The sequence below is a fragment of the Lacerta agilis genome, chromosome 11, assembly GCF_009819535.1.
Source record: "Lacerta agilis isolate rLacAgi1 chromosome 11, rLacAgi1.pri, whole genome shotgun sequence".
Lineage (NCBI taxonomy): Eukaryota > Metazoa > Chordata > Lepidosauria > Squamata > Lacertidae > Lacerta > Lacerta agilis.
This window is the reverse complement of record NC_046322.1, coordinates 33,634,302-33,645,723: the sequence shown is the minus strand read 5'-3', so window position 1 is coordinate 33,645,723 and position 11,422 is coordinate 33,634,302. Positions and strand designations below refer to the sequence as shown.

Here is an 11,422-nt window from a genome sequence, read left to right as displayed (position 1 = left end):
ACACCTCGACATCACGGTGTTGTGGTGTGCGTGCTGGGCATCCACAGTTTAGGGGCCAAGTTGATGCCCTGCCTACCCATTTCCTTCTCAAGTGAATTCCCTCCTGTTTTAACTGCTGCTTAGCATTGTGTCAACAGCAATATTTAAGCACAGTTAAGGCTAACCTGGTTCCTACTTCACCAAATTTGCAGCCAACTTGAGACTGGTACCTTGTTCATTTTGTAGAAATGTGCACCTTTTGGAATCAACTGCTACATAGTCATTCTGTTCTACTGAAATACTGCTGAGGTGCTAGTGATTCTGAGACATTAATGGTGATCCCCCCCCCCCCCAGTTAAAGCAAACTGCCTAAATCCTCTATTCCTTCTCTCCTACCCACCTTTTCAGTGTCTTGAAAGTTCTTTTCCAAACGCCTTACTGTGAGTGACACATACTAGACAGCTCACTGTGGGAAGAATTTAGCTAAGGAATACTGTGATTGCCAAAGGTTAGACTACTCTTAAGAACTGATCTGAGTTTCTGCTGTTGGAACAGTTCTGGTACATTTTCGTTCTGTAAAATGGACATTTCTGTTCTATTTCAGTGCTCACAAAGCCAGATTATCTTCTGAAGTCTTAAGTAGTTCTTGGGAAATGTAGTCAAATAGGAATCGGGCTGTGAAACTCCCCAAGCATGTGTTTACTCAAAAGCAAGTTCCTCTCAGTTCATTGAGTCTTTATTCTTGGTAAGCCCGAGTCAGAGCTTTAACTTAGAACAGGGGTGGCTAACCTGTGCCCCTCCATATATTGCTGAACTACAACTTCCATCATCCCTAATTATTGGCCAAGCTGAGTGAGGCTGCTGGGAGCTGGAGTTTAACGTCATCTGGGGGACCACAGGCTAGTCTCCGCTGACTTAGAAGTAAGTTGCACTTGGCTTTGGTTAGTAAAGTACAACATTAGAGTGAAAATATATAATCTTATCTTTTGTCTTAATTATTTTTATATTCTAAGACCTTGTGTATTTATGAATGAATTTATTGAAAGACCTTTATCATTAATTATTGTAATGCCTTTAAAAAACAACAAAATATATGTGTTCACTTTATATATTACAGAGTATGATACATTTACTATTGCTTTATTTGTAAACATTCTCTTGACATCCCCTCTGGATTCAGTATTTACAAAGTCTTAAAATGCAATTCTGTTCAACAGTGTTCTTGGAGGTAAGGCAATGATATGTTGTTGATTCAACTGTTTTTACTTAAGCAGGTCATGGATTGTGCTGTAAAATGCAATTTAAAAGCATTTTAAAAAGTTGTAATGCATTTTTCTGTCTACTGATAAAACTTTACTAATGTGCCACTGTTTTCAAGGGGAAATTGTATATTATTTTATCATAGATATTGATAATAAAAGAATTATGACACAAAACAGCTCTCCAGTGATCATTTCCATTTCATCTTTAACCCAACCAAAGGAAATGAAAAATGAAAAAATTCCTTGCAGTAGCACCTTAGAGACCAACTAAGTTTGTTCTTGGTATGAGCTTTCGTGTGCATGCACACTTCTTCAGATACGAAAGCTCATACCAAGAACAAACTTAGTTGGTCTCTAAGGTGCTACTGGAAGGAATTTTTTTTAAAAAATTATTTTGTTTTGACTGTGGCAGACCAACACGGCTACTTACCTGTAACTCCAACCAAAGGAGAAAGTTATATATGTTGCTTTTGAGCGATGGAATGGATGATGCCAAATGGTAGTGGTGGAATCTATAATTTTTTCTCAGGTGTGATAGCCGGGCCATAACAGCTGCCATCACTCTGAAAGAGTTTTTTTTGGGGGGGTGGGGTTGAAAGTTGAAAGGGTTCCTTGTGAAAATGCCCAAATCCTTTTGTGAAAATGAGAACATTGACCATAATTTCTTGGGATTATTTTGGAGCATAAAACCATTACATCCCACATCTTGCTCCAATGCCTTAAAAAATGCTTTCATTGTGTTTATTATAGCTGATTCAGCTAACTGATAATAAGAGATCACCCACGCTAACTGAGATTGAGGACTCATGTTCCTAGTTACAATGCTATTTACATCACCTATGAACACATCTCTCTTTGTATCTGGATTCCTTCCAGTTATCTTCTGTTGTGCTTTTTTGCGTTCTTTGTTGCTCACCTGTGTAAGAGCATAATGCAAAAGGAATAAAAGTTTGTGCCTAGAGTAAATTGTAGAAGACAGGATCACAAATAAATGTTAAGTGAAAAATACAAGCTCATCATAAACTTAACACGTTCTCGCTTCTCATAAAAAGGGAGAAAGGGAGAGGTGAAGGGTGTTTTCAGAGTTTAGAAAGTTACAAGTTGCTTGAGTTTTGCAGTAGTTTAAAAGACAATACAGCTTATGTATTATGTATGTACAACACGGGTGGCACTGTGGACTAAACCAATCAGAAGTCGGCAGTTCGAATCCCAGTGACGGGGTGAGCTTCCGTTGCTTGGTCCCTGCTCCTGCCTACCTAGCAGTTACAAAGCACATCAAAGTGCAAGTAGATAAATAGGTATCGCTCCAGCGGGAAGGTAAATGGCATTTCCGTGCACTGCTCTGGTTCACCAGAAGCTGCTTAGTCATGCTGACCACATGACCCAGAAGCTGTCTGCAGACAAACACCGGCTCCCTCGGGCAGTAAAGCGAGATGTGTGCCGCAACCCCAGAGTCATTCACGACTGGACTTAACAGTCAGAGTTCCCTTTACCTTTACCTTACAGCTTATGTCTGAAAATGTAATGGGCTGGGGCTAGTTTGAATTTTTGTTTCTTTTACTTTCACACAGAAACCAAATAATCTCTTGGAGAAAAAAAAGTGAGTAAAAAGAACAAAGTTTTATTCAGATATTAAGGTTCTCTTGTCCTTTCAAATATATACTGAGCAATTACTTTTTTTAAAGAGATGCCATCTGCTGGTTTAGTTCTATATATACAGATATGATATGACTCAGTTCAAAATACGATTCTTCCATGAGTAGCCTTCAGATATTGTAACATATGAGCTTAACTTAAAAAAAAAAACCTACATTGAGGCAAGAAATGAAAATAATACAAGCGGCAATTTCAAACAGTGTGTTAGCTGTACTGAACATAATAGAACTAAGTTCTGAGAAAAGAGATGCTGAGGAGGAAGGATTGCATTAGACTGTAAAAAGTAATCTTTGATCTGTGTTTTTTCACTGGTAGGTGCCTTAAGGCTCTGAGAGAAGGAGTTGCCAGTTCTGACCTGGGAGTTCTACTCTTAGAGTACCTCAGATGTCATCTAGTCCAACCCCTGCCAGTGTAGTAAATGCACTGCTGCAGCAACTCTGCTTAAAAATCTCTTATCAGAGAGTTTACTACCTTCCAGGGGAGCCTGTTCTAATGCCTGTCAGCTCATACCACCAAGAAGGTCTTCCTAATGTTCAATTGGTTTGGGTCTTACTCTCTGGAGTAACAAAGCAAAATTAATTGACCCATCATCACTGTGACAGCCTCCCAATAGTTAAAGACTGCCAAACGTATTGACTCTTCTCCAGGATAAACATACCCATCTCCCTTAATCTTTATTCACACAGGAATTGAGGTCCAAGCCCTTACCACCTCTTCACGTTGTAGTTTGTCAGTAGCCTCCTTCAGTTGTGTCCAGAACCGGACATGGTATGCCAGGTGAAGTCAGACCAAAGCAGAATAGAGCTGTACATACCATAGCTACTTGTATCTTGGACATTATACTTCTGTTGATGCAGCCTAGAATTGCTTGATGGGGTCTTTCTGTCGCCAAATTAGGAAGAAACGGGGTAAACTAGGCTGAAAGCTTGTGACTTGCCGAAAGACACTCAGTGGGCTTCAGGTATTCAAATCCAAAATCTTGGCTAGTCCAGGTCTAAAGCCCTTGCACCACAGTGGCTTATTTTTCATCGTCAGAGACCTCCAAACAATTGCAAAGCATGCATGCATTGATGTAGCAAATTCACGCCGTCATTCTCTCTCTCTCATGTGTTCACCAGCTATCAGTGAAGAGCATACGGCCAGGTACTGGATGTAATGAACAGACATATACTATGTCAAGTAGCTGTTGATGGCTTCAGTTTTCATGCATTTGTCAAATCCTGGTGACGTGATGCCCATAACTATTACCTTGTGAGAGCCAATTCCATAGCATAGTACTGTACAGCAATGACTTGTGTGAAGACATACTCGAGTGTAAAGAGCTCCCTACTCATAGAAAGGAGAAGGGTGTGTGTATTAATGTCAAGAAGGCTATTCCGAACGGTGCTCCCGTGTGCTTTGATTTTCTGTGAGCAGAGCCTTCTCTATGTGAGGCCATTCAAATATACGACCTCCAGAGCATGAAGCTTTCATTACTAAATGCTGTCCATTGTATAAAATGCCCTTGACTGATAGGTTCAGATTTGTCCCTCATAAAACGGCGACTTTCTCTATTGCTTTCGTATTCTGATCATAGGGAGGATGCGCTACAAGGCTGCAGCCAATGAGACAAAGGACCAGCGGGCTCTTATTACGTCAACAATCAGCGCGACGACGATTTGCCCTGAGCCGCGACATTCTTCTCCCAGGCTTCATTGTGACGTCTATAAGCAGCAACGCCTTCTGGGTAAAACGTTGGCTGCGTACCCACCAATTTTCAACAGGAGACGAGGGAGGAGCGCCTGGGACTTGATTGACAAGCGGCTTAGCCACTTGCGATGGCGCTGTGAGCGGCGGGGCGGGAGGGACGCTTCGCGGGGTCCAATTAAAGCTCGCAATCCGAAGAGGGGAAGCGGCGTTGTCGGAGGGAACGGGTTTTCGCGCCCCGCTTTCGAGGGAAAGGCTGTTGTTCCTCTTGATTCCGGGTTCCGGTGGCCAAAGTAGCCGAGACACGCTGCCCCCCTTCCCGCCTGGTTTTAAGGGGTGGGGCTGGGAGAATGAATTTGGTGGCGAGGTTGGTACCTTGGCGGGAGGGAGGGAAGCCGCGAGCGAAGGGCTTTTTTGCTTCTTGTTGCCATGGCAACGCAACTTGTTTTTTTACCCCCTCCCCACCGTCGCGAGCCGCCTTGTCGCGATATTTGCTTCAGCGCGCGCGGCAACCACTTCCCACCTCCCGTCGCAAAAGTATTTGGTAGCCGCCCGATTCCTCTTGTCTTTCGAGTCGGGGATTTCAGCTTTTTATTATTATTATTATTTACATCTTGTTTTGTTGGACTTTGTAGGCGAGGGAGGAGGAAGGAAGAATGCTACGTGTCCCCGCTTAGGTTCTCGAGGCTGCTTGTGGAAGTGATTTAATGCTATTTAGATTTATAATCTAAGCAACTTCAGCACATCGAATAATGTAAGCTTGCAACCAAGGTGAATAGGTAGGCAGCAGCCCAGCGTTCTCCTTAAAGGATGGAGTGAAAGCTAGAGACCCTACTTATGTTGGAGGACACGCATAGAGTTGAGTTTTCGGGCTGTGATGCTACAGGCCATCTCATAAACATTAGGAAGTGATCATTGGTGAGGTGGGCTGCCACTACAGTGCGCAGAGCCATAGCTTAGTGGTGCAGCAAATGCCTTCCCTGCACACATTTCCAGATTGGTTCTTGGTATATCTTAGGCAGGGCAGGGAATGCCATCTGAAGCCATGCAGAGCCTCTACTACAGTGCTTTCCAAACGGTTGCAACACGTTAGTGTCTCGTCTGCAATGTGTGTCGCGCAAACACTCCCCATGCTCCTTACCAGGGCTGGAAAGGGGTTAGTTTAACCTCTGGCTTGCTAGTAAAACGTTATTACTGTGTCATAGAATTGTAAGAGTTGGAAGGGAGCCTGAGGGTCATCTAGTCCAACCCCCTGCAATGCAGGAATATGCTGCTGTCCCATACAGGGATCGAAACTGCAACCGTGGCATTATGAGCACCATGGTCTAACCAAGTGAGCCATCACTAAATTATGCATGTCTTAAAAGTGTGTCACCAACCTGAAAAGTTTGGAAAGCTGAATGGTCTGAGTTTGTGGAAGGCAGGCTTTTTGTGTTCAGTTAGGTGCAAACATCAGCACCCTTGCTTTCCTTACTAAATCAGTATAGGAACACCTGTAGACTTTTGGAATGCAGAAGTCCATTTTAAGAATATAATATACATATATCAGGGAAATGGTGAACTAAAAAGAGCAGAAGGGAGTCTTGATGGCAGACAGAGTATATTGTTTTGTCTTTGTAGACTCTAGTCCAAGTGTTGCAAACATTTGATCCTCCCAAGATGTTGGAAGAACTACAGCTCCCCTCATTCCTGGCAATTGGCCATGCTTACCAGGGTGAGGGGAATGGTAGTTCAGCAACATCTGGAGGGTCAAAGCTTTCCTACACCAGCCCTAGCCCAAATACAGTTGTTTATGAATCTATCATAAATCTTAAAACTAAGACTGGAGATTTCATGAAATCAATTCTCATTCTGTTTTCTTCATCAGCAAGGTGACACATACCTACCCACTAAGACATGCTACAGAACTAAAATTGTGTGTTCTTTAAGAGAGAGAAAAACATACCTGACTACATTTGTCTTTATCATCTAGAGCTGAGCTTCCTGTTGACAAAACCAAGAGAAAGAAAAGAAGAGACTTGACTGAAGAACAGAAACAAGAAATTAAAGATGCTTTTGACTTGTTCGACACGGATAAAGACAGAGCTATAGATTATCATGAACTGAAGGCAATTGATTTTCTCATAAAAATATTGATATTTTGCTTTATAATTGTACAGTGTTGTATAAAGCCTTATAAGGCGTGTTAGCTACATATTGTGACACATTTTTCTGTGGTATACATGCTATGAACAAAGATGGCTGTGCTTCATACAGAGTAAAACTGTGTGGCATAATAGCATTTATATAGCACTTGCTGAATATTCAGTAAGTATACAGTATACAATATTAGTAATCTTTGCAACCTTCCTATGAGATAGGCCAGTATTGCTCACATAGTGTAGAGGAGACTGAGATTGTAAGGAAGTGGTTTGCATGTAGTTAGGTTTGAACTAGTTTTATAGCTCACACTTTAGCAGCTTCACTGCAGCAGCTCTTGAATTGGCGGCAGACATGACTAAACGACTAAACAACAACAACAACATCTGTTTCTATGATATTTAAATCAGCCATAAGGCAGAAACACTTAAAAGTAAATACTAAGAAAGATGCATGCCCCTTGGTGCTCATAGTTACATAGATCTGCATTCCAGAAGAAACTACAGATCTAGAATTTTAGCATTTGTGGTATGGTATACATGATAACACCATAGCCTGTGTTTCTTTGTCAGAAACATCTTAAGGGTGCTATGTGGAGTTATGTGCAATATAGTAATGTTCTAAGATCCTTGATGTCAGTGGTTCTCCTGCAATACAATCTTAAACTTTTTTGCTCTGAAGAAAGTCTCCATGATTTCAGTAAGGCTTAATCCCATGCAGCCTTAATATAATAAACATTTTCATTTTCAAAATGTCATACTGTCAAATCTTCCACTCTCATTTTGTAAGAGCCAAAGGCAGCTTGGGTGGGAAATTTATTCCATCTGGTTGCCATCCCAAAGTGTCTTTTTCATAGAGCTATTTTTTTCTTGTTCTTTTCTCACAAAATTTCAATTTTAGAGCTTGGAGAGATAAAAGTTGTTGTTGAACTATTTAGGATACTGACAGCACAAACCAATACATTTCTACTCAGTCATCGTGCTTATTTTGTAATGTCAGTAAACGAGGTTAAACAAGGACAGCAAGTTGGTAATCTACGGGTGCATCCAGTTTTCTCGATTCACTCCAGCAGCAGCATAGAATAAAATATTATGCTCATTCTGCATTTGGCTTGATCACTGCTGCTCTCCTAGCGAATTTCACTCTGAAAAAGTGCCGGCAAGGCCAAAGTATAATGAGAGTTACCTTTGTCTCCCTCCACTGGTAAACCTCCACCCAGAAAACAGGAAATTACCATCGTGGCTCCTGTGGCATCACAAGAACTCTCATCTGTCAAAGTAGCGCTTCAGGTGCTGCTTTTGGAGGCACCAGATGCTTCTTGGCTGGAGATCAGGAAATATAGGTCCATAAACGATGTGCAGAATGCTGTTTGGCTTGGCTTCAGAGCACCCGTTTTGCTCAGGAATCTGAGATGGTTGCAGAGATCCCTGCAGTGTTGCAGGAGCCCTCTTGGTAATGTCCTGTTTGCTGGCAAAAGGGAAGTATTGCTTCTCCCGCTCTGGACGCCAGATGTGTTGGCTTGGGTAGGGCAATCATGTTCTCCTGCCCCCCCCCCAGCCAACCAAGTACTTAAAACTGCACAAACCCCATTTTTTCCCTCCATGCATTTGTGAAAAAAGTGGGCAGACTTTCAGAAATGTTTAATCACTTGGAAGTTTTATCTTTACAATCCCATACATCTACCTAGGATTTTTTTCTTTACTATCATCTAGGAAATTCTCATATGAGTAAAAATGTCATTTATTATCAACTTGCTATTGCAGTCAATATGAACTACGACGAATAAATGGTTTGTGAGTCAACATTGTTGCATTTCTGTCTTTTCCCAAAAGGTGGCAATGAGAGCCTTAGGTTTTGATGTGAAAAAAGCAGATGTGCTAAAGATACTGAAGGATTATGATCGGGAAGGAACTGGGAAAATCACATTTGAAGATTTTAATGAAGTTGGTGAGTATTGGATTTTAAACATGTATTGACAGGAGGAAATTTGGCAATAATTGATAGCTGGTAATTTAGCTGGTCTGATTCTTAATGGATGGGTATGCAAATGTATCAGGGATAACACAGATGAGCCTTTTAATGTTTACAGCATTGTGTTCCCCTCGCAAAATAATAATAATAATATATGGAAACTATCAGAATTTTGTTTTCACCCTCTGCATGCAGCTTGCACTTTCTGCTCTTCTACCCCAACTTTATCTGCTAGTAGTTATGAAACTGAACAAAGGGGATAGATTACCTTAAACTTTACTAGCATTTTATAGTTTTTCATGTCCTGCTATTCCCTCCCCCCTGTATCTCCTTTTAAAAACTTTCATTTTTTAATTCTGTATCCACAACTTTTTTTAACACTTTTGGACTATGGAAAAGTAATTATTATGTTGGGGCAATTTTTGTATTTCACTTCGGCAGCCGTATGTAGAAGATTCCTACAATATTTGCTGTTGCTATAGAAAGATCAAAAGAGAGAGTGGGTTTTCTGCAGAAATGAAGTATAACTACTCAGTTACCTTGCTAAGTATTCAGTAAGTTTAGGTAGATGATGAAAGCTAACCTTTTAAATTCTTTGGGTCAGAAACCCGAGAGTTGGGAACAGAGTTAGAGCATTTCAATGCAGAATTATTATATTTTTCACCAACGGAAGTAGAGTTAACTTCATAGAAATAGACCAGATCTCCCAATGGTTTTCATTTCAGTGACAGACTGGATACTTGAGCGAGATCCTCATGAAGAGATCCTCAAGGCATTTAAATTGTTTGATGATGATGATTCGGGTAAAATAAGCTTGAGAAACCTGCGCCGTGTAGCTAGAGAACTTGGGGAAAACATGACTGATGAAGAACTTCGAGCAATGATTGAAGAATTTGATAAAGATGGTGATGGAGAAAGTAAGTTCAAAAAAATGCTATGTTCATGTGCTAATCATAAATGTGGTATAGAAATAGTGCATTTAATTTGTTTTCCGTGTGATGATTTTATGGTCAAGCAAGTGACTGATTTTCCCTCCAGGAAATGCAATCCTACAAACTACCCATGGATCTGGGAATGAAATTCAATTTCTCCCTATTAAAGTATGAAATTATATGGCATAGGTTATACATGAATGCATTGGCCTCTTCTGTTATTTTGCAGTGAATAAATAAAATGGGGGTGAATTATTATTGTCTGCCTACAATGCTGTTGAATCTGCAATATAAGTCACTAAAAATAACCATAGAATCTTCCTTAGAAATCAATAAATATAAGAGTACCTTCAAATTTAGAAGACAAGGCCAAGAGGGTTTGGGGCTTGTAACAATATGCAGCATGAAATGATAGCAGCATATATATATATATATATATGTATGTATATGTAAGCAATTACCAACTAGTCTGTTTTAGTAAAGCTAAATTATTTTAATTTCGTGTGATAATTGCTTGCTCTTGAGGATTTCATACCAAGTTAATCCTTCAAAAGGGTCCACTACAGACTTTCCAAATGTATGTTAATTTGCTTTAATATTTTTGAGAGAATTTCAGTATTTAGCCTCCTTCAGACTGCCAAAAGGAGCTCATTTGATTGATTAAAGCTTTCAAGTAAGATATGCAGTCAATACTTACCTGTTTTCTTCATTTTTTCAGTCAACCAGGAAGAATTTATTGCCATCATGACTGGAGATGTTTAACAGTACAAGAAAAGAAATGTACTTGGCACAAAAAGGAAGGATTATTGGCTTTCAACATTGAAGCTGCCACCTTTCTGTTTAAGTTAATTTCTGTAGCAGGAGCCATGCAAAAAATAATTTTCCTCAAAGGACCAAAAGAAACACAAAATCTATGTACTAAGAGGTTGATATTTTATATCATTAAATTTTAGATTAAGCAGTGTTACGTTTAAGTACTCATTTGTAAAATAGCTTTGTATAAGAATTTTAAATTAAATCATAGTATAAAACCTTTTGAAGTTGACATTATTTTAGCATTAGCCGTGGCCTTAGTTTTTATATAAGAGTTTAACAGACATCCATTTTAATAAAGTATTCTTTTTATATTCTGTAACCCTTGTTGGAGTGTTTAATCCAAATGGATTGTGGTTGTAATTGTCAGCTGTAGTACTGCTTAATTTGGTGGTGAAATCACATTTGGCCTTTTAGGTTATGCTTCTGTTGTGTAGCAGTAATTGTAAACTATTTATTTCATTACATTTTGTGTCACTCCTTTCCCCCAATGGGTTTACTCCCAAAGCTTTTCTCAGGAATGAGTAGAGCTGCAAAGCAGCAGAGTTCTAGGATCAGCTTGTCTCCTAGATGGGCTACCTTCCCAGGTTGATGAGCCCCACCTACCCATCATTTTCCTCTATGGCCTGTATGGTAACCATCTTCTTTACTGTTGGACCCACTATTGCTTTCATCCCCTCAGTACTCCAGAGCCTGTCTTCACATGCAGAGGAAGCCCCTAACGCACTGAGGATTTGAGACCCATCAGCTACCATTGGGGTGTATGAGGTGTTAGGGTAGGAGTAGAACCTCTAGTGAGGGTCATGTGCTTCTGGGGTCGTTTGTCCACCACCCTGCACTCAGCTCTCACCTGTGGCTCCTAGAAGCTGTCAGCATGCAATAGTGGCTTCAACTGTCCAGCCAAATCAGGTAAAATAAACGGAAAAGTAACTGAGTTCCATTACTTTCATTAGGTCTACTCTTGAGTATGACTTGGGGAAATAA

General features: G+C 40.3%; 1 protein-coding gene across 2 annotated transcripts; it reads left to right on the top strand.

Annotated features, from left to right (window-relative positions):
* The first annotated feature begins 4,648 nt into the window (after positions 1–4,648).
* Positions 4,649–10,757, top strand: CETN3 (centrin 3). 2 transcript variants are annotated; one of them, XM_033164336.1, is made up of 5 exons: positions 4,649–4,722; positions 6,556–6,691; positions 8,555–8,669; positions 9,419–9,610; positions 10,344–10,757. In XM_033164336.1, exons 1-5 carry the CDS (start codon positions 4,715–4,717, stop codon positions 10,385–10,387), a joined length of 495 nt encoding a protein of 164 aa, XP_033020227.1. In that variant the 5' UTR covers positions 4,649–4,714; the 3' UTR covers positions 10,388–10,757. The 2 variants fall into 2 exon arrangements, with proteins under 2 accessions (XP_033020227.1, XP_033020226.1); XM_033164335.1 differs by lacking the exon at positions 4,649–4,722 and adding an exon at positions 4,761–4,950 and having other exon boundaries at positions 10,344–10,670.
* The last annotated feature ends 665 nt before the right edge of the window (positions 10,758–11,422 follow it).